The 24,277-nt window shown below is 42.9% G+C and overlaps 1 protein-coding gene across 1 annotated transcript; it reads left to right on the forward strand.

Moving 5' to 3' along the window:
• Positions 1-5,509: 5,509 nt before the first annotated feature.
• On the forward strand, positions 5,510-16,310 carry LOC308302620 (uncharacterized protein; the record flags this gene model as incomplete). The annotated part of the gene is made up of 5 exons (XM_080746876.1): positions 5,510-5,833; positions 9,178-9,387; positions 14,464-14,685; positions 15,486-15,868; positions 16,136-16,310. 5 exons carry the CDS (start codon positions 5,510-5,512, stop codon positions 16,308-16,310), a joined length of 1,314 nt encoding a protein of 437 aa, XP_080603002.1.
• Between the last annotated feature and the right edge of the window lie 7,967 nt (positions 16,311-24,277).

Below are 24,277 nucleotides of genomic sequence, written 5' to 3' on the forward strand. Positions count from 1 at the left end.
AGTACTGGCCAAAAGGTAGTTTTGCACAAATTGGCCTCCTGGTGGCGCTAGAACAGGCCCATGTGAAAAATTTGGGGCAGAGGTTCTGAATTGGCATCCAGGGAGTGCGCTTACAAAGTTAGAAACTGATCGGTGGAGTTATAGGTAAAACCACGAATCGGCCTGTTATAGCGCCACCATGAGGCTGATTTCAAAAATTTGAAGTGGCATTTCTTCCTCGGCCTAGTGGGAACCTGTGTGCGCGATTTCATGTTAATTGCACTCTGCATTTGTGATTTGAGGCATTTTGTCCAAAATGCACCAATCTCACAAACTTTGAAAGCCAATATCAGCCAATCAGGATGGAATATGGACAATCAGACAGATCCGTGCCGATCACATGACTGTAGAGATGCCGTCTACCGATTTGCGTGATTTTTGGACAAAATCTGTAGGAGTAGTGTACAGAAATGTGTTTTGCAAACCTCGGCCTCATGGTGGCGCTAGAACAGGGCCATTTGAGAAATGTGGGGCAGAGGTTCTGACTTGGCATCCAGGGAGTGTGTGTGCTCATTTTGGCAGTGTCCGGGCCAACGGCGCCGGAGATTAGCTGTACACAAACTCGGAGGACGGACGGACGCACGCACGCACGGACGCACGGACGGACGCACGGACGGACGGACAGGGGCGAAAACATACTCTCCCCCTGCCTTCGGCTGGTGGAGACAATAACTATAAAGATGTATTCGGTCTTACAATTTGAATTTTCCCCATTCAAGTCAATGGGGAAAATTAATTCACTAATAAATTAATGGCCATATATGGAGATCTCTGTGTTAGTCCTTGTCCCTTTTATGCCCATATATGGAGATCCCTGATGTCATCAAATCTTGGAATGCCCATATACGGACATACTGTGTCAATCTCATGTGGTCTATGACGTCAGAGATCTATGATGTCAGTGGAGGTAACATTACTCTAATAGACCACGGGGGTGGGGTTATAATGTGCAAATCTGCCTTCTTTGTATTTTTGGTTTCTTCCTGAAAGCTGAAAGCCTATGAGGCAAAAGGCCAGACTGAAAAACCACACAGATTTAATGACATCATAAACTCATCCCCTCCCCTTTTACCATTCACCCAACACTGTGGGTGTGGCTAACTTCAGTAGGCTCACCACATAAAAACATAATTTCAACTCTTTCTGTACACTTTTTTGGGGGGAAATATCCTTCTAGTATAATCAATAATACCTGATCATCATGGCACCCCATCTTTAATTCTCATTTATTTTTTATCCCACGATTTTTGTAACCCATTTTTTTTTCACCCAGTGCCAGTTGCCTAAACTGTAATCCTGGGCTCTGCTCTCCCTCTGCCAACCTCGGCAGAGCTCTGAACTGAGCACATGCTTCCTTCAGTGCATGAGGAGTGAGCAGGCTGCTTCTTATCACTAGAGGCTCAAGAGGGGAGTTTCCCCGGTTGGACGTAGCGCGTGGAAGGAACAACGTTATTCCAACCAGTTCCTTTCCCCTCCATCAGGCGCCCCGGCTGGCCACTGCACGGCACCCCATCTTTAAGTACAGTACCTCCAGTAGTACATGTACTTTAGTTACCTTCAGTCTGTCCTCATGGTGGTCAGTCTGTCCCAGACGGCTCAGAGCTCAGTATTCTGATGTTGTTCATCCTGTTAATCCTCTGTAATCCCTCTGTAATCAGGAACCCTCTCTCAGTAGATCCTCCCTGTCCTCTGGAAACCCCACATGTCCACAAACTGTCACTTTTCTCCAGGATTTCATACCAAAAAGGATCGAAATCAGCAGATCTACAAGCTCGAAACATGTCGCGAACGACGCGTCTCAAGCTTGTAGATCTGCTGCTTTCGATGCGTTTGTCTGACCCTGTAGTGTGATCGAGTCGGGGTGTCAATAACGAGAAAACACCGAAAACGTAAAATCCGCAGATAAGAGGTTTCTGCCCTGATAGAAACCATCTCCACACACCGTTCACGTCATTGTTTCTGGGAGGTGGGAGGGGTTTTCATTCGTTTTCATCCACATCTGTCTGTGTTTTGTTTCAACGACTGAAACAGTCTCTGTCTGCAGACCCTGCACCAGCAGCCACCATGGTGGCTTCATCACCATCTTCTTCATCTTCATCATCATACTGCTGCCGCCACACCTGTGTCCGCCGTGGAGAGTGACCCCCTCACCCCGGCCCGCACCAACACACAGCACAACACAGGTAAGGTACTGTAAGCCAGGGGTCCCCAAACCTTTTTGTCTCAGGGCACCCCATAAATATTGTTTTAATCTGAGGCACCCCTACATTATAATTCTCACTCCCAGCACCTTATATTTATAGCATATCGTCGTTGTCGGGTGGAAACCTTGTATGTCCAATTTATCATCTATAAAATGTACTAAACTAGTGAAAACAGCCGATCTACAAGCACACGCGTTGTGTGCATGTAGATCTGCTTTTTTCACTACTTTTGTGCGAGAGTCTTGTATGATGAAGCTGGGCTTTGCTTTACCAAAAGACGTACACATTTGAAACTTGGAGATACGAGGTTTCTGCCCGACAGTGACGATATTTTAGTGATTGTGTTGTGAGTAAAACGTTGAGATAACAGCCATTTTGGTTAGAACTGACTGAAAACTTTATCAATTGATCTCGCGGCACCCCTGGACTGCCGTCACGGCACCCCAGGGTGCCCCGTCACCCCAGGGTGCCCCGTCACCCACTTTGAAAACCCCTGCTATAAGCATTACATCTATACTAGAGGGCAGGGGAAGGAAACCTTAGGCACGGTGCCAACATTGGCACAGGGGTGGGCGATCACTGGCACACTGGCATAGGTGTGAGAGAGTGCACTCATATCTATATCGTCGTTGTCAGGTGGAAACCTTGTATGTCCAAGACCGTTCGTTTTGTATTTATCATGTTAAAAATGAACAAACTAGTGAGAACAGCAGATCTACAAGTGAGAACAGCAGATCTACAAGCATGTAGATCGGCTGTTTTCACTACTTTTGTGCACAGCCTTGTATGATGAAGCAGGGCTTTGCTTTGAGAAAAAAACATACACATTTGAAACTTGGAGATACAAGGTTTCCACACGACAGTGACAATATGCAATTTACATCCTGTATATACAGTAATTCTACATTCATTCAAACTTGATTGGTTCCTAATGATGAGTCTGATGATCATTAGGCCTACTGTACATCCTAATGTGAAATAATATATTTCTAAAGAAGAGCAAAAATAAAGGTTATTTTAAATGTTGACACGATGACTATCGAGAAAATGAAAACATGGCACTTCAAGTCCCAAAGGTTGCCGCCCCAGCTATGGACATAGTGATACATGGCTATAGGACATGGTGATACATGGGACCGTATGGAAGTGACTTGTGGTGGTGATACCATAATGTTTTGGTTTAACCACTTGAACCCCCTGTTCCATGGGCAACACGTTCACTAAAAATAGCCGATCTCCAACTCAACACGCCGTGAGATTGAGAGCTGTAAACAACACATTTGGTATCGGTACCCTCTTATTTCACTCTGCAAACACATTGATTTGCCGGCAGAGTGAAACAAGAGTGTACCAATAAATACCAAATGTGTTGTTTTACAGCTCTGTTTAACAGCTCTGTAGTACAGAGGGTTGAAGTGGTGCTGAATGAATTTACAGCTCAACAAAAGAGAATTCATCCTAGTGTACGACTGAGGACAGTTCTACCATAAATTAAACTGCGATGCGATTATGTATGTATTTTTATTTTATTATTATTATTATTATTTTATCAGGATAAACCATGATAGTGATTATCGTCCTAGCTGGTCATAGGAGCACGGGATGGGTATCGTCAGAAATTGTCACTTTTTATCGATTTCGATTCCCTGTTTTGGGTTCCACGACGATACAAAAAAGAAAACGATGGCAAAAGATTAGATGATAAATTCATCTTCATTGGTTTAACTAAATATTAGGACTATTTATTATACAAACTGTATATCTTATTTCTGGTGTCCTTTACAGTCACAAGCTCTCAATGAGTCGCATTGAGAGCTTGTAGATCGTCTGTTTTCAAAAGATCTTTACACATTTGAAAATGGGACATTCTTTCTGTATAATGAGTACTTTCTGCTTTTGGTACTTTAAGTACATTTTGATACCAGTACGTTTGTACTTTTACTCAAGTACATTTAGAATTCCAAGCTTTTACTTAAAGTAACAGAGTATTTCTATATTGCAGTATTGATTGTGACTGTCAGGTAGCATTTAGTATGAGAACACCGAGCCTATGTCCGTCACGCTATTCAACAACTGCTCAGTCAGCTGCGTCTGTTTGGGGCGAGAGGAGGATCATGTTACCGCGGTGCATCGCCATCAAAAAACGCCACCGTCGTTGGCCAAAGACACAACGTCAAGTTTGTGCCGTATTTAGAAGCTCTGACCTGACGGTCGCCACTCGCCATTGGCGTGTTACTTGTTCTTTGTGTTACCAAGTAAACCATTTGTGTTGGGAAGTTACTTTGAAAGCATAACTTGTACAGTTACAAGTAACTCACCATGGCAGTAACTTGATCAAGTTAAAGTTATACCCCTGGAGAAATGCAACTCAAGTAACTTTTTTTTCAGCGTTAAATTGAGAATGTACATTTGGTGTACATGAAACAAAATATAATATCCTACAAAAAAGTCAAATGCCAGCAGAAATAAAAAAAGAAGAAAATTATGATCTGTTGAGGACATTTGATCGTACGTCTTAACAAAACTTAAATGTAAAATTATAACTTCGCTTGTAACTTCTTGTAACTTGTAACTTGAGCCAAAAATGACCCAAAAAGTATCTCAGTTACTTGACGAGTTACAGAAATATGAATGTAACTCAGTTACCAGAAAGTTACAGCAAAATGTAACTTAGTTATGTAACTTAAGCCCCTTTTCGACTGCAGTTTTAGCACCACACCACACTACACCACACCACATAAAAAATATCTACATTTTCCATTACACAAAAGTACCCCTATCGGTAAGAAACAAATTGACCCTTTTAACTGTGATTATAATACATAATAAATTTGTATTACAACTATCCTAATTATAATGGATTATAACTGTGATTATAATACATTATAAAGTAATGTATTACTATGATAATTATTATACACTATAATGGATTATAACTGTGATTATAACACAATAGAATCTATTATCATGCATTACAACTATATCCTGGTGGTCTAAATGAAAAGTCAGTGAGTGATCAGTCATTATGAAGTGTTTGGCCCTGTTTGGCCTAGCTCAGACCTACTCTGGAGTGGATACTTTTTAGTACAACGTTTAGTACCACTTTCACACCACTCTACCCAGGTCCTTATAGTGGAAAACCTGACACAAGTGGGCGGTGTGGTGTGGTGTGGAGTGGTGTGGTGTTGGGCCGTGTCAGTGGAGAAGGGGTTTAAGTAAACCATTATGAGTGCTGTTTTTCAGCCCTGCTGACAGGCCTACGCAGGATGCCTCGCTCCACCCTCCTCTTCCTCCTCTTCCTCCTCTTCCTCCTCGGTCCTCCGGCGGGGGCCAGCGTCTCCCCCTCCCCCTCCTCCCCCAGGAAGAAGGCCCTGTGCCCGGGGGAGTGTGTCTGCTACGAGGCCTCTGACCTGGTGGACTGCGCGTCGCGCGACCTCACCCACATCCCGCACCACGTGCCTCACGGCACCTGGCTGTTGGACCTGAGCCAGAACCAGCTCAGGGAGATCCGCAGTGGGACCTTCAGTGGCCTGTGGTCCCTGAGGATCCTCCTGATGTCCAACAACAGCCTGCAGGCGCTGCAGCCTCAGGTAAACATGGTGGTGGTGTTAACAACACCCTGCAGCCTCAGGTAAACATGGTGGTGGTGTTAACAACACCCTGCAAGCCCTGCAGCCTCAGGTAAACATGGTGGTGTTGTTAACAACACCCTGCAGCCTCAGGTAAACATGGTGGTGTTGTTAACAACACCCTGCAGGCGCTGCAGCCGCAGGTAAACATGGTGGTGTTGTTAACAACACCCTGCAGGCGCTGCAGCCTCAGGTACACATGGTGGTGTTGTTAACAACACCCTGCAGCCTCAGGTAAACATGGTGGTGGTGTTAACAACACCCTGCAAGCCCTGCAGCCTCAGGTAAACATGGTGGTGTTGTTAACAACACCCTGCAGGCGCTGCAGCCGCAGGTAAACATGGTGGTGTTGTTAACAACACCCTGCAGGCGCTGCAGCCGCAGGTAAACATGGTGGTGTTGTTAACAACACCCTGCAGGCGCTGCAGCCTCAGGTAAACATGGTGGTGTTGTTAACAACACCCTGCAGCCTCAGGTAAACATGGTGGTGGTGTTAACAACACCCTGCAGCCTCAGGTAAACATGCTGGTGTTGTTAACAACACCCTGCAGCCTCAGGTAAACATGGTGGTGGTGTTAACAACACCCTGCAGCCTCAGGTAAACATGGTGGTGGTGTTAACAACACCCTGCAGCCGCAGGTAAACATGGTGGTGTTGTTAACAACACCCTGCAAGCCCTGCAGCCTCAGGTAAACATGGTGGTGTTGTTAACAACACCCTGCAGCCGCAGGTAAACATGGTGGTGTTGTTAACAACACCCTGCAAGCCCTGCAGCCTCAGGTAAACATGGTGGTGTTGTTAACAACACCCTGCAGCCGCAGGTAAACATGGTGGTGTTGTTAACAACACCCTGCAAGCCCTGCAGCCGCAGGTAAACATGGTGGTGGTGTTGTTAACTCTTTTACCGTTTTGGACGTTCCCGTTCGCCCCATTTTTCACGGCGGCGCGATGCCAATAGTACGTTCTTTGGCTCGTTCTTTTGTACCTTGTTTTGATGTCTGTAAACTGATGAGGGGTCGCGCGGGTGTGTACGGTAACAGCATCTCCCGTAATCCTGCTTTGAAATCTCCACCTCACGTAAACATCAATAATGTCCAAATTCACTTCTTGGCTGCTAGCTGTCGATCTATTGATCTGATGCGACTCTGCGCCCTGAATGTATGGAAGCCACAGCGGCCCATTTCACATTAATTCTTGCATGAGGCTGCCCTCTACTGCTAGTATGACCAAAGTGCACTATGTAATGAGAAAAAAAAAGAAAAGATGAATAGATCTTTGTCTATAACCTCGCAAAGGTAAGCTGCTTTTGCTGGCACAAGACCCAATAAATAAATGATAACATCTGGCAGTAAAACTGTTAACAACACAGGGTTCCCACGGTCATGAAATACCTGGAAATATTTTGAAATTAGAAAAATATTTTTCCAGTACTGGAAAAGTTTGGGAATTTATCAAGGGTCCTGGAAGGTCCTGGAAAAAATAGCTATGCAATTTTGCATTGTCTTTGGTTATTGATTTGGTTATTGATTTTGTTAATACCTCTGAAATGCCTAATTGTCAAATATTAGAGGCAGAAATTGTCGATCTACATGCTTGTGACCATGTAGATCGGCTATTTTCACAATAGAAACATGTTATACAATTCCTCAACTCTTAGCTCGTCAGGGTGGGGGGGGGGGGGGGGTCCCCAGTTAAAATATGATTATTTCGGGGGTCACGGCCTAAAAAGGTTGAGAACCACTGGCATACACTACCTGTCTTTGGGCATTGCGCATAGGAGTAAGCGACCTGTTATTGAGCTGAATTATTGTTATATAGTCCTGGAAATTGGGTTAAATATTCTGGAAAAGTTTTTGAAAAGTTTTGTAAATTAATTGGTAAAAATGTGTGGGAATCCTGACAACACACCCAGGCTCAGGTAAACATGGTGGTGTTGTTGTTGTGACTGTCAGGTTGCAGTTAGTATGAAAGCCTCCACCACATGTCCGTCACGCTGGTCGCTAATCCACTCACTTCTCACTCAGCTGTGTCAGCTGTGACATGCATGCACACACACACACACACACACACACACACACACACACACACACACACACACACACACACACACACACACACACACACACACACACACACACACACTCTCTCTCTCAAAGTGCAGTCAAAACTCATTCAAGCATTCTTTCCCAGTAGAAAATAAAAATCGAACCTCTGTTCGAAGTGGAGCTGTGTGTGTGTGTGTGTGTGTGTGTGTGTGTGTGTGTGTGTGTGTGTGTGTGTGTGTGTGTGTGTGTGTGTGTGTGTGTGTGTGTGTATTGCAGTTGATGCTCAGGGCAGGCTAGACTCAACAGCACCTCTCTGGTCACCCAGGGTTACTACATACAGGCTACATACAGACCCACAGACCCACCCACCCACATACCCACATACCCACCCACATACCTACACACACGGCCACGTATAGGGAGCTTGTGTTCCACACAGCTCCAAAAATGTTGTGACTATTTAACACTAAAAAACACACGCAGAGCTACACTTTAGTTTTGTTGCATGTACTGTGGTTCCATACTAGTCCACGTCTGACCGCACGTTAAGCAGCTTTATGTCTCAAGTTAGACGAACGTCAACCCTTGGCTTCCGGTCGGTGGACTTCAAAATAAGGGCCACAGGTAAAAAAAAACGATGACATTTTCAATTGAAAGGAGCTCTATTGGCATGAGAAAACATACGTTTACGCATTGCCAGAGCATTGCTCACTTTGCATGGTATCAAAAACAACACACACGCCTATCTCCTTGTATGGGCCGTTCTTTCAGATTTTCACAAACTTAAAAAAAAAGATCTACAAGCTCATAGCGCTATTTTTGAATTGCATAAATGCATAACAATGGTTAAAGTGGTTGCCGCTCTGAGAAATCGGTCTCTCTAGGCAGCATTGTTCTGCAATTTACAAAATCAACGTTGTTGTCGTAGTCTCAATATTTTTTGAAGCGGTGAAAGCCGCTTCCAAGGAGTGGCTTTGTGTGTCCCGTTCATGTCCATATATGGTCATTCCAGTCCAGAATGAACAGGTTTTATCTGTCCCGTACGTCCAGAATATGTGTGTAGTGTCCCTCCCGGTCTGATGATTGGATGATTAAAAATGTCCAATGAGACCATACTTTGAGGATTGGTCAAGCTTCACATGACAATCCAGCTCCTCCAGATAAAATCATTCATTCATTCAGAATTGGAAGAATGTATAGATCACAGAGTTCACCGCTTCACTTCGAACCGAGGTTTGATTTTTTTATTTTTTTTCCCAGTCGCTGTCGTCCCTGCAGTTCCTGGAGCGGTTGGACCTGAGCTTCAACCAGCTGCTGTGGCTCCCCAGGGATTTCTCCCAGAGCCTGTACTCCCTGCAGGAGCTGCGTCTGGACCACAACCTGCTGCAGGGCCTCAGCGCCCCCTCACTCGCCCACTTCGACAGCATGAGGAAGCTGGACCTCAGCTACAACATGATCGCCACCCTGGAGGTGGGTGGTGGTGGTGGAGGTGGTGGGGGTGGTGGAGGTGGTGGAGGTGGTGGGGGTGGTGGAGGTGGTGTTGGTGGGGGTGGTGGTGGGTGGTGGTGGTGGTGGTCTGGTCACGCACCCAAAACTGTGTACAGGGTTCCCACGGTCATGATATTCCTGGAAATATTTTGAAATTAGAAAAATATTGTTCCAGTACTGGAAACGTTTTGGAATTGATCAAGGGCCCTGGAAGGTCCTGGAAAAAATAGCTATGCATTGTCTTTGGTTATTGATTTTGTTAATACCTCTGAAATTACAAATTAAACATGGGCCAAATTGTCAAATATTAGAGGCAGAAATTGTGAAAATAGCAGATCTACATGCTCACAACGCCTCGCGTTGCGAGGCGTTGTGAGCATGTAGATCTGCTATTTTCACAATAGAACCGTGTTATACAAAATTCCTCAACTAGTGCTCGCCAGGGTGCCGGGTCCCCTGTTAAAAAAATGATTATTTCGACCGCGTATTTCCCGGTGAACCTGTGCGCAAAGGTGGGGGCCGATGGGCAAGGAGGGTCGCGAGCTTATGAGAAACAACTAAAACAAGACCTTAAAACCTGGCGAAAACAGTTGTGTGCATTAGCGCAAGATTAGATGAGGATAAAGGAAATCATTAAATGGAAAACATTAAATTAACTTCTGAAAAGCCTACATGGCCTTAAAACATGGCAAGAACAGTTGCGTGCATTAGCGCAAGATGAGATGAGGATAAAGGAAATCATTACATGGAAAACATTAATTTAACTTCTGAAAAGGCTTCTAAGCCTACACTATAGCCTACTAAAAACGAGTGAACCGCGATCTTGCCACACGTGAATAATTGTGGTTGTAAACAATAACACAGACAATATAAATCCTTAGTCTAGTAGTGGGAAGAAAAGTATATCATCATGGCCCCAAATAACTTTTAAATATCTTGCAATTGGCGACGAGTCTCTTACTAAATCGGCAAGAGTGCCTCTCATTCTCAAGCTATATAACCTCTCCATCATCAGCAATAGTCAGTGGTGCGTGTTCCCCACACTCCCAAGCCCCCACCGTTGCGCTCAGGTTCATCGGGAAATACTCGGTCACGGTGCTCACGCACCCAAAACTGTGTGGGTCGAGCAAGTACATACAGTACATACAAATAAAAAAATATTTGTGGGGTTTAAAAAAGCTTAAACCAAAAATAATGTCATCAATGAAAAACTATTCCTACATTTTCCAAAAGTATTTCATGAATAAAATTGAGAAATCAAATCATTTCCATAAATAAGTAAGAAAGATGTTGACAAAGTGGTGGAAAATAGCAGATTTACAAGCTTGTGACGTGAAACATGTTGTGAGCTTGTAGGTCTTGAACTATGCAAAGTAACTAGTAACATGTTGTGAGCCTGTAGGTCTTGAACTATGCAAAGTAACTAGTAACAATAACTAAGATGTTAATGAACTGTAGTGGAGTAAAACGTATAATACTTTTATCAGAGATGTAGTGGAGTAGAAGTACTCTACATTCATTCAACCTCCTTCCCTTGTCGCTTAGATCAATTTCTTCTTTTAATTCAAGACTTATCTTCTGGATCAGCTTACATCTGGTGGAGGTGGTGTTGGTGGGGGTGGTGGTGGGTGGTGGGGGTGGTGGAGGTGGTGTTGGTGGGGGTGGTGGTGGGTGGTGGTGGTGGTGGTCTGGTCACGCACCCAAAACTGTGTACAGGGTTCCCACGGTCATGATATTCCTGGAAATATTTTGAAATTAGAAAAATATTGTTCCAGTACTGGAAACGTTTTGGAATTGATCAAGGGCCCTGGAAGGTCCTGGAAAAAATAGCTATGCATTGTCTTTGGTTATTGATTTTGTTAATACCTCTGAAATTACAAATTAAACATGGGCCAAATTGTCAAATATTAGAGGCAGAAATTGTGAAAATAGCAGATCTACATGCTCACAACGCCTCGCGTTGCGAGGCGTTGTGAGCATGTAGATCTGCTATTTTCACAATAGAACCGTGTTATACAAAATTCCTCAACTAGTGCTCGCCAGGGTGCCGGGTCCCCTGTTAAAAAAATGATTATTTCGACCGCGTATTTCAGGTTCAGGTTCAGGTTCAGGTTCAGGTTCGGTTTATTAGTCAAATGCGTATCCATACAAGTACAGACAAACAATGAAATGCTTGTGCCAAGAGCACTCTCAGCCTTATTGCACACAAAACAATGACAACAACAGGTCACCCAGGACAACCCAAAAAACAACAAAACAACCATACAGTGTGACAGTGTACAGTTTAAAAACTGCGTATATTGTACATGACTACCTACGTCGCGCTTCCATCTCTTCGTTAAGCAGCCTGATTGCTTGAGCATAAAAACTATTACTGAAACGGGTGGTGTGAGATTTGATGCTCTGGTAACGTTTTTTTGAAGGGAGGAGATAGAACAGGGAATGGGCGGGATGACAGCTGTCCTTTAAGATGTTCTCTGTCTTTTTCTTACAGCGTGTGTTATAGATTGTGTGTAGCTGTGGTAATTCTGTGCCAATGATTTTGGCAGCTCTCTTCACAATTCTCTGTAACTGTTTACTGTCTTGAGCAGTCACGTTACCAAACCACACTGTTATGCATCCTGTCAATACACTTTCTATGGTACAGCGATAGAAATTAACAAGAGCCTTGGTGCTTAGGCCAAATCTCCTGAGGCGCCGCAGAAAGTACAATCGCTGCTGCGCTTTCTTAAGGATACCTTCGCTGTTTTGAGACCATGTGAGTGAGTTTGTTATGTGAACACCCAGGAATTTGAAACTGTCCACTATGTCTACAGGTGAACCATTTATGGTTACGGGACTGTGATTGACTTCAGATTTCCTAAAGTCAACGATGATCTCTTTTGTTTTACTAACATTTAGAGAGAGATTGTTATTCTGGCACCATAGGGTTAGCTCTTCAATTTCCCTCCTATAGGCCCTCTCATCATCGTTGGATATTAGTCCTATAACCGTGGTGTCATCTGCAAATTTGAGAATAGAATTATTTCCACACCTGGCAACACAGTCATAGGTGAACAGACTATACAACAAGGGACTGAGGCAACAGCCCTGGGGCGCTCCAGTCCTGGTCAATATCTTAGATGAATGCTTGTTCCCTATTCGTACAGATTGTGGCCTGCCTGTCAAAAAGTCAAACAGCCAGTTGCAGATACTACTGCCCAGACCAAGACCCCTGAGTTTCAACACAAGCTTAGATGGTACAATCGTGTTAAAGGCAGAGCTATAATCTATGAAGAGTAGTCTGACATAAGAGTTCTTATTCTCCAGATGTTTCAAGGCAATGTGTAGTGCGAGAGAAATAGCATCATCGACTGATCTATTAGCACAGTATGCAAACTGTAATGGATCAGTATTGGCGCACGGTGAACCTGTGCGCAAAGGTGGGGGCCGATGGGCAAGGAGGGTCGCGAGCTTATGAGAAACAACTAAAACAAGACCTTAAAACCTGGCGAAAACAGTTGTGTGCATTAGCGCAAGATTAGATGAGGATAAAGGAAATCATTAAATGGAAAACATTAAATTAACTTCTGAAAAGCCTACATGGCCTTAAAACATGGCAAGAACAGTTGCGTGCATTAGCGCAAGATGAGATGAGGATAAAGGAAATCATTACATGGAAAACATTAATTTAACTTCTGAAAAGGCTTCTAAGCCTACACTATAGCCTACTAAAAACGAGTGAACCGCGATCTTGCCACACGTGAATAATTGTGGTTGTAAACAATAACACAGACAATATAAATCCTTAGTCTAGTAGTGGGAAGAAAAGTATATCATCATGGCCCCAAATAACTTTTAAATATCTTGCAATTGGCGACGAGTCTCTTACTAAATCGGCAAGAGTGCCTCTCATTCTCAAGCTATATAACCTCTCCATCATCAGCAATAGTCAGTGGTGCGTGTTCCCCACACTCCCAAGCCCCCACCGTTGCGCTCAGGTTCATCGGGAAATACTCGGTCACGGTGCTCACGCACCCAAAACTGTGTGGGTCGAGCAAGTACATACAGTACATACAAATAAAAAAATATTTGTGGGGTTTAAAAAAGCTTAAACCAAAAATAATGTCATCAATGAAAAACTATTCCTACATTTTCCAAAAGTATTTCATGAATAAAATTGAGAAATCAAATCATTTCCATAAATAAGTAAGAAAGATGTTGACAAAGTGGTGGAAAATAGCAGATTTACAAGCTTGTGACGTGAAACATGTTGTGAGCTTGTAGGTCTTGAACTATGCAAAGTAACTAGTAACATGTTGTGAGCCTGTAGGTCTTGAACTATGCAAAGTAACTAGTAACATGTTGTGAGCTTGTAGGTCTTTGACTATGCAAAGTAACTAGTAACAATAACTAAGATGTTAATGAACTGTAGTGGAGTAAAACGTATAATACTTTTATCAGAGATGTAGTGGAGTAGAAGTACTCTACATTCATTCAACCTCCTTCCCTTGTCGCTTAGATCAATTTCTTCTTTTAATTCAAGACTTATCTTCTGGATCAGCTTACATCCAGATGTTCCTGTTTTATCTTCTGGTTCAGCTTACATCCAGCTGTTCCTGTTTTTGATTGTATTGATTGTATTAACTGTAATTATGAATTTTATTGTTCTAAAAATCCTTGATCCTATATTGGTATGATGTAATGTATCTGCATGGTCTGGTTCTTTTTTTGCATTTGAATCTTATTTTTATTTATTTGCATTGCTAAGGATACAAGTATACTGATGTTGGAAGAGCCTTATGTGTATGTCCTTTATTGTCACTGATTGTTCTGTGTTATTAGATTGTTTATTGTTGAAAACGAGTTGATGCAACTCAATGGGATTATCCTTATTTCAAATAAATAACCCTTGGAAGGTGGGGGTTCTCAACATCCTCTGTTCTGTTCTCTTGGAAGGTGGGGGTTCTGAACATCCTCTGTTCTGTCCTCTTGGAAGGTGGGGGTTCTGAACATCCTCTGTTCTGTTCTCTTGGAAGGTGGGGGTTCTCAACATCCTCTGTTCTGTTCTCTTGGAAGGTGGGGGTTCTGAAGAGCCTGTCCCGGCTCAGCTTCCTCAACCTTGAGGGGAACCGGCTGTCGGTCCTGCCGGGGGGCCTTTGGACCAGGCAGCAGAGGTTGGAGGTTCTACTGCTGGGTCACAACAACCTGACGGAACTGGACCAGGAGGTCCTGACCCCTCTGAGGAGCCTGAGTCTGCTGAGCCTGCAGGGGAACCAGATGGAACACCTCAACTTCAAGGTAGGTTGTAGAGGAACCAGATGGAACATCTCAACGAGCTGCTTGTAGAGTCGTGGGTGGTCCTGGCTCGCTAGCCGCTAGCCAGCTAGCCATTCTACTCTGTCCGACGATATATTCCATTAAAAATGGTTTAAAATACATTTTTGAGCTCCCCAATGTTCACCCGATGTTCGGCGCCGCTTCCGATGAGTACACGAGTGTGCCGATCCCGAAGTAGTCCGGCTTTTTTTAATTAAATGAATAAAATGATAAGAGGCCTTCTGAAGCCTGGCCTGATTTTTCTAGCTACTAGCCGAAAGCTAGCAACCTCCCGGCCGGCCGTCATTTGCGAACGCAATCGCCAATCTCCGCCTAATCCAATGAAAGACCACATCTTTGAAGGCTTATATCTCTGGATTGTGTCTTTAGGGAAGCGGAGCGAGGTTTATTTACGGCGAAATCGCCCAAAAATGATCTTTTAGATGACAAAATGGGAATAGCCATTCTGTTAGCATTATCATCCGGGACATTTCCATGACGTGCATGAACGTGCACACGTGAGGTCCTGGAAGGTGAGGTCCTGGAAGCTAAAGCGCTCGCCTATGAGAGATGCGCTGGCATTCTATGGCCCCTAGAGGGCGCTGGCACTCAATGAGTTAACAAGACAAACATCACTTACTGCTCCTTTTTATAAAACAATGTGTTGCCTTGCGTGTGTGTGTGTGTGTGTGTGTGTGTGTGTGTGTGTGTGTGTGTGTGTGTGTGTGTGTGTGTGTGTGTGTGTGTGTGTGTGTGTGTGTGTGTGTCTGTTTCTCCCCCAGACCTTCGTGAGCCTCCACACGGTCAGCACCCACGTGCAGCTGTCTCTCAACCCCTGGTTCTGTGACTGCGACCTCCACCGTGTCTTCAGTAAGTTCCAGCACGTGCGCCACCTGCACGTGGACGACTACGCAGACATCCGGTGCCGCGGGCCGCCCCAGCTGGCCCACATGGCGCTGGCCGACATGGACACGGAGCTGTGCATGGCGGAGACCCTCACCGTGCTGGGCATCACGTGCACCGTCATGCTGGCTGTGGTGGGCGCCCTGTTCAAGGCCGAGAGGAACCGCAAGAGCAAGAAGGAGAAGGCCATGAGCGGAGAGAGAGACGACCCTCTGGGCCTGGGCCTGGGCCCCTACGACAAGAGGGACCACCTCCTGGGCCTGTGAGAGAGACCACCGCCTGGGCCTGGGCCCCTACGACAAGAGGGACCACCTCCTGGGCCTGTGAGAGAGACCACCGCCTGGGCCTGTGAGAGAGACCACCGCCTGGGCCCCTACGACAAGAGGGACCACCTCCTGGGCCTGTGAGAGGGGCCACCCTCTGGGCCTGGGCCCCTACGACAAGAGGGACCACCTCCTGGGCCTGTGAGAGAGACCACCGCCTGGGCCTGGGCCCCTACGACAACCCCTCCCCCCTGGGCCTGTGAGAGGGGCCACTCCCTGGGCCTGGGCCCCTATGACAACCCCTCCCCCCTGGGCCTGGGCCTGGGCCTGGGCCTGGGCCTGGGCCCCTATGACAACCCCTCCCCCCTGGGCCTGGGCCTGGGCCTGGGCCTGGGCCTGGGCCTGGGCCCCTATGACAACCCCTCCCCCCTGGGCCTGTGATCAAACCCAGGAAGCATTTTCTGCTCAGTCCCCAGGGGTCCAGTTGTCCAGATTTAAAGGACAACTTAGTTTTTTTTTAGATAGTCATTAGAGAAAAGAAAAGATGAGTGTTAAAATGTTTTCATTTACTGTTTTCTATCGTTTTAGTGATTTTAACGGTTTTGATTTGCATGCATAAATAGTAACAAAGAAATTGCCGGCTTGTTGTTTAAAAAGATATATTTATCCACTTATACGCATGCTCCCACCCACTGAAATCAAAATACTAAAATGGCTAAAACGATGGAAAGTTGTAAATGAAAACTTTTTAACACTCATCTTTTCTTTTCTCTAATTACAATCTAAAATATGAATCCTTGTTGTAAAAAAACAAAGTTGTCCTTTAATAAGCATTGTCATAAATACTTTATGGTTCCTGTCGCTAGTTTAAAATCTCATTTCAATCACCATGATTTGCATTTTGTGAAAATATGTTCCCATTTATGTTATAATTGATGTTATAGCAGGCTGTGCTGTAGGAGGGGCTTGTGATCATAGGATTGTGATGATTCTTCTTCGTGTGCTTTATTTTCGGCAAGCTCGACAATGTCCCAAGTATCCCTGCGGTTGCACGTGACTGTTGGCAGCCAATAGAGACACACGGGTGCCTACAAATTCACGCCCACAATTGAGACAGCGGCCCCACTTCGGGTAAGGGAGAACGGTGTACTGCAAGCCAGCCCATAGAAAGTCGCTGCAATTCAACTGTGGTTAGCCTGATATTAAAATAATCCTACAGGAACTGAAGACTATATTGATTTAAATAAAAATATGTTTCCAAATGTATTGACTGACTCTGCCAACATATCTTCTTGTTTTCTAAATACATGATGTGTGTCACATTTAATTTGCCACTTGAAGGGGTTACCCATAATGTTAACAGAGAAGAGGGGAAACGGCAGACAGAAAACCTGTCGCTTTTCAGTGACATCACTGTCTTTACTGCTATGCGTTTATGATGAGCGCCGACTTTGAAGATCCCGACTTTTTCAACTACAGAGTGGATTCTCCAGGTTAGTATTAACCAAAAAATAACTTGCAGGACTCTGTTTGGAAGAAGCAAGATGCCACAATGTCCCAAATTAAATAGCCTAATTATACATGAGAGACAAGCGTATCTGGGTATTGAAAACCTCAAGGGATGCGTCCATGACGTGTGTACAATGCGGCCACTTAAACTTAGATTTTCCAATGCTAGCACTTTTGACTCACTGATGAAGTATATTAAGTTAAAGTATATTGTAGGTAGTGTATCAAGATGACAGATATGCCACTTTAAAAAGGCCAAATTAAACTCATGGGACACTTTATTAGAACACACAAAAAAATCGCTACGTTCTCAGTAGTCAACCACTGAAATGATGATATTTCACGATGCCTCTCATTGGGATTGCATTGGCAGCTGCAGTTCTCCGTTCTCCCTTAGCCGAAATGGGGCCGCTGTCACAATAGGGGGCGTGAATTTGTAGGAGCCCGTGTGTGTCTATAGCAGAGGTCTTCAACAGGGGGTCCGCGACCCCTAGGGGGTCCGCGGAGGTACTGCAGGGGGTCCACGAAATTGTTGCTTGATTAAACAATAAAAAAAAACTTTTTTGTTTGCCATTTTCCACATTTATGTTAAAAAATAAATCATGATTCTATCCATTTTGAATAGCTTGAATACATGATATTGATTGAAGATTGTTGATAGTATTGACATTGGTTCTCAGTTAATAAATAGTATTTAGTTTAGAAATGGTAGTGGTATGGCCACCCTGGTCGCTGTAACTTGTACATGTTTAAAATACGACCTACGAGGTGGTAGGGGGTCCCTGCTCCATCTCCCCATCAGTTTGGGGGTCCCCGGCCTGAAAACGTTGAAGACCCCTTGTCTATAGCATTCCTTGGGTTCCATTAAAGCAATGATGGCGGACACCCATATGAGGGCAAAAAAAGCTTCATTTTGGCATGTTTGGTTGCACTCGGGTTCTTGATATTATGCTCTGAAAATGGCAGATCTACAAGCTCACGTTCGTCGCGTGCATCTATAGTTCCAATGCACAGATTGTTCTTTTTTGATAGTACCGTATGTTGTAAACCGTTCTATGCTTATTATGAAATGAGAGGATTTTGTACCTTATATTATGTCAAATTACTTTTCAGGATTCAAATACAAAAGCATCAAAAGTATCAGATCTACAAGGTCTCCAGCTTGTAGATCTGTTACTTGTTTGATGCTTTTGTGTGACTCTGTAGTGATAAAGTAGAGGCGTGAATTTAGGAAACAGAAACTAATAACATGTGGAGATAAGTGGTTTCTGCCCGGCAGTAACTAAGGTGCTACAAGGCTACACAGAGCTGGAGATTTCTGACGCTGACATTTCTTTGTGCGATCGGGAGCGAGCCTCACCAAGCTGGAGATTTCTGAAGCTGACATTTCTTTGTGCGATCGGGAGCGAGCCTCACCAAGCTGGAGATTTCGGCCGCGAAACCGGATCTTTTTGAAACCGGATAAATAAGTGAAGATATTGAAACATATCCGATTCACTGGATCCGTGTAGACATGGAACACAGATATCTCTGAAGACTTTACTGTGTGTGTGCTTGTCCCCCTAGTGGAGGTCTGGGGACTCAGATTATTTTAGACCTAGATATCTGTCAGTTTTCAATGTGGATATCTGAAAATCTGGGATATATGACATATAGATTCGTCTGGCCTCGGCCTAAATGCTATCTTTGAAGTCTTTGAATATTTTTGACCAGATTCTATAAATGTCTTCTAAATCAGTGGTTTTCAAACTTTTTCATATCAAGGACCCCCAAAATGACATGTATTTGGCCGCGGACCCCCATCTCACAATATGCTGTTCCAGGGGACCACCCAGAAGCAAATATTTCAGTTACAAATCTTCGCTTTTTAAAAGATAGCCTATATTCAGACTCACAGCTTGTATATTTAGCTTGCATATCTGCAATTCTTTAATCGAAATAGAAAAACAAACCTTAAAAATTAAAAAAAATCCACTTTTGACCCCAGGTGTAAGGTCTGATAAATACTAACCACTGGTCTGTGGTCAAATAATAATTAGAAGAAGAAGAACAAAATGTACAGTTCAGCTGTAGAATGAATAGTTTTTGTTCTACGTGATGGTGTTAACATCAAAAAGAATTGTGCTACTTATTATATTTATTAACTATTTAATGTAATTGTCCTTGTAAAGGAATTGTATTGCACTGTGCAGGCCTGGCGCCAGAGGGGGCATTTCACCCTCAGTTGCAAATCCTGCCTCCTCCGTCTAAGTTTTATATATAAATTATTATATATTATTATATATATTATATTATTATTAGGCCTATTGTTTTAATATATCTCTGCTGCCGGCCCAAACCTCCTAAGTCGAATATTGTTTTGGTAAAATTAGTGAAGTTAGGAGGTTTTGACCAAAGGGCTTTTTACTACTTTCCATTGGTTCAATATTATTTTAACCAACACTCAGACGTAAAGGGTGTTCAATAGCACATATCTATGAAAAAAGAGAGGGCCAATCGGGGGGAGTTAGCTGGTTTGTCAGAAAGTGTGGAGTTGGGAGGTTTTGTCCCAAGCACGTTTACATCCAAACCTACAGTAGGTTTTCTGGAAAACATACAATCCTAACCTATGTTTTCAGAAAGAAAAAACATACTAAATGTTGTTGTGAGCTTGTAGATCAGCTATTTTCAAATAGCCAAGGTATAAAATAAGGCTATAAAGTGGTTTATGTATGTCTTATAATATTATAATTTATATCTGCAAAGTAACTAGTAACTAAAGTCTTCAATAAAAGTATGACAATATTTGGATCCAAGATGTAGTGGAGTAGAAGTAAAAGTACAAATCCCTCAAAATTTTACTTTTAAGTACATGTACTTAGTTACACACCACTGATGATAAAAGTCTTTCCAAATTACTTTTTTTCCCCTCAATTAAGTTTTTCATTTCTTCACAATATGGTTCCTCCTTAGCGTCAGTCTAGCGGTCGTATTGTTATTGTACATTAAATAGATACCACTAAACAGCATGCAGTGTCTGTTGATGAAGGTGTCAGTAAATATGATCCATAACTCAGCCTGGCTCAACATTAATGATATCATGATTATAGGAGATTTGGTAATATAGTCTGGTTTCTAGTGACCTCTAGTGGCGTGTGTGGGTCATTGCATGGTATTGGCTGTATAAGCTTTTAAACCCCATCTCTGTCGGGGGGAAAATCTGTCCAAAACTGTTACCTTTCAGGGTTAAAACATAAGTAAATAAAATGCAGATCTACAAGCTCAATATGTGTCGCTTCACACCACTTATAGGCTTTCTTGTGTTTGTATCCTTTTTAATTTATTTTCAATAAACTAATCAATCAAAAAAGAGGTTTCAAGCTTGTGTATTTGTTACCTTTAATGCTTTTATGTGACACTGCTTGTACTGATCAAGTGGGGTATTATTAATTCATGAAAGAAAAAGTTAAAATGTGGATCTAAATTATCAGTCAGATGATCAGAGAAGGTCTGGTTGTTGTTGGAAAAAGTACCTCACATTGTTTACATAAAACTAAGCAAAAAGCATCGATGCTGCCATGTAGAAATACTCTGTTGTTGTTGTTGTTGTTATACTCTGTTATCTGGCAGGCTCTTCTATAGCCTCCCTCTGAGTAGAAATACTCTGTTGTTGTTATACTCTGTTATCTGGCAGGCTCTTCTATAGCCTCCCTCTGAGTAGAAATACTCTGTTGTTGTTATACTCTGTTATCTGGCAGGCTCTTCTATAGCCTCCCTCTGAGTAGAAATACTCTGTTGTTGTTATACTCTGTTATCTGGCAGGCTCTCCTATAGCCTCCCTCTGAGTAGAAATACTCTGTTGTTGTTATACTCTGTTATCTGGCAGGCTCTTCTATAGCCTCCCTCTGAGTAGAAATACTCTGTTGTTGTTATACTCTGTTATCTGGCAGGCTCTTCTATAGCCTCCCTCTGAGTAGAAATACTCTGTTGTTGTTATACTCTGTTATCTGGCAGGCTCTTCTATAGCCTCCCTCTGAGTAGAAATACACCCAAAAAACTGATTCAACCCCCCTATAAATGTGACACATATAAATTATGTTTGCTTTATTTAATTACTTCACTTCAAGGCATAAGCATATACATTTAATTGATATAACTCAAATATTATTAATAGTGCCAGATGTGATACATTTACATTATGTTGGCTTTATTTAAATGTATTTAATTATAATATATGCAAATGTATTGAATTGATGTAACTGAACAAATATTAATCGTGCTTACCTTAAATATATACATTTACAATATATGCATTTTTATTAAATTGTTCCAACTCAAATGTAATTAATAGTGCTTATACAAAATCTATTCATTTAACATTATGCATTTATATTACATTCATGTAACTCAAATCTTAGTAATGGAATTTAAAAACACATTGAAAATGAGTTCCAATGAAAACTCCCAGAGTCCCATAAACCACGCCTCTCACCAATTTTATTGAGTAGTTTTTAAGGCTGAAATCATTCTGAGAATATTGTTTGAATCCAACTCAATTTTATTAAGTACATTTTACAGATCTGAGAAGTGACTCCAGCCCTTTCCCTTGATTGGTCAAATAAGTTGGTCACATGTTATGCAAAGCATGCTGGGAACAGCATTTTTCTAGGTTTTCAGGGAAATGTTTAAGCTTTCGGGAGCTAAAAATGCTAAATGTATCATATCAATGTGTCTGCCTTGGCAAGATGACTGTCATATGTCAGAATTTGATTTGTCAGTATTTGAGCCTTAACCCTAACCCTAACTGCTAGGCTGCTAGTTTAAGCTTGAGCTCCCTCCCCATGCTAGGCTAAAAGAGAAGAACTCATGGTAACTTTGAGGTTATTGCGTTGGTTTTCTCTTAAATGTTCTGATTATTCAATAATCACTGCTATTGCATATATCCATTATGCATCTGTATGTTGATATTGTAAAACTTGAAACATATCATCCAGAAGAAAACCTGAAACCGAACTCTTCTTATGTAAATGTAAAAGTATTTTATTTATCTTAGCTTAATTCCATAAAAATGAGTTGAACCAACACATTTACGTTAACATTTGTTTGAGTTGGACAAACGTAAATTAATTAAGTTCATATAATTAACTTGGCTTAAGTTAATGAAAATGAGTTGGACTAATTGAACAACATGCATTGCATTGAATGTAGATTTGACTTGGGACTACATATATCCCATATATACATTTACTCATATAAAATGGGTGGAAAAGTTTCACACATTTAAAATGTGTTCAACTGAGAGATTATTTTTTTGGGTGTACTCTGTTGTTGTTATACTCTGTTATCTGGCAGGCTCTTCTATAGCCTCCCTCTGAGTAGAAATACTCTGTTGTTGTTATACTCTGTTATCTGGCAGGCTCTTCTATAGCCTCCCTCTGAGTAGAAATACTCTGTTGTTGTTATACTCTGTTATCTGGCAGGCTCTTCTATAGCCTCCCTCTGAGTAGAAATACTCTGTTGTTGTTATACTCTGTTATCTGGCAGGCTCTTCTATAGCCTCCCTCTGAGTAGAAATACTCTGTTGTTGTTATACTCTGTTATCTGGCAGGCTCTTCTATAGCCTCCCTCTGAGGGCAGATTCTGTCAATCCATTTCAAAGGTTAAAGCTCTGAATTTCTAATCATTGCTATGTTTAGGCCTATAGGTCAGGGGTTAGTATAAAGTGCTGTTATGTAACAAAACACACTGGGAGAAGAGATTGAAAGCTTCCCTTAGAAACACTTTTCCAAATATCAAATCAAATTTATTTCAACATGTCGTACGAACAACAACAGCATTCGTTTCAATTCCTTACAAAATGATTATGTATCCTGGTGTACAGCATTTAGCAGCCTCTCCTGTGGGCTGAACTGAGCAAAGAATTACAGAGAGATGTATTTCTATAGAGCGTACAAAACCGTTACTTTACAGAAAAAAAGGAAAAAAATCAAGTGTTCTAATCTGGAACCAAGGTACCGGTAGTTATCATTTAATCCAGGGGTCTTCAACGTTTTCAGCCCAAGGACCCCTTAGTTGAGAGATGAAGCAGGGACCCCTTAGTTGAGAGATGAAGCAGGGACCCCTTAGTTGAGAGATGAAGCAGGGACCCCTTAGTTGAGAGAGATGAAGCAGGGACCCCTTAGTTGAGAGAGATGAAGCAGGGACATCTTAGTTGAGAGAGAGATGAAGCAGGGACCCCTTAGTTGAGAGAGATGAAGCAGGGACCCCTTAGTTGAGAGAGAGATGAAGCAGGGACCCCTTAGTTGAGAGAGATGAAGCAGGGACCCCTTAGTTGAGAGAGATGAAGCAGGGACCCCTTAGTTGAGAGAGATGAAGCAGGGACCCCTTAGTTGAGAGAGATGAAGCAGGGACATCTTAGTTGAGAGAGATGAAGCAGGGACATCTTAGTTGAGAGAGATGAAGCAGGGACCCCTTAGTTGAGAGAGATGAAGCAGGGACCCCTTAGTTGAGAGAGATGAAGCAGGGACCCCTTAGTTGAGAGAGAGATGAAGCAGGGACCCCTTAGTTGAGAGAGATGAAGCAGGGACCCCTTAGTTGAGAGAGATGAAGCAGGGACCCCTTAGTTGAGAGAGATGAAGCAGGGACCCCTTAGTTGAGAGAGATGAAGCAGGGACCCCTTAGTTGAGAGAGATGAAGCAGGGACATCTTAGTTGAGAGAGATGAAGCAGGGACCCCTTAGTTGAGAGAGATGAAGCAGGGACATCTTAGTTGAGAGAGATGAAGCAGGGACCCCTTAGTTGAGAGAGATGAAGCAGGGACCCCTTAGTTGAGAGAGATGAAGCAGGGACATCTTAGTTGAGAGAGATGAAGCAGGGACCCCTTAGTTGAGAGAGATGAAGCAGGGACCCCTTAGTTGAGAG

Source organism: Nannobrachium achirus (assembly GCF_963921795.1).
Source record: "Nannobrachium achirus genome assembly, chromosome: 18".
Taxonomy (NCBI): domain Eukaryota; kingdom Metazoa; phylum Chordata; class Actinopteri; order Myctophiformes; family Myctophidae; genus Nannobrachium; species Nannobrachium achirus.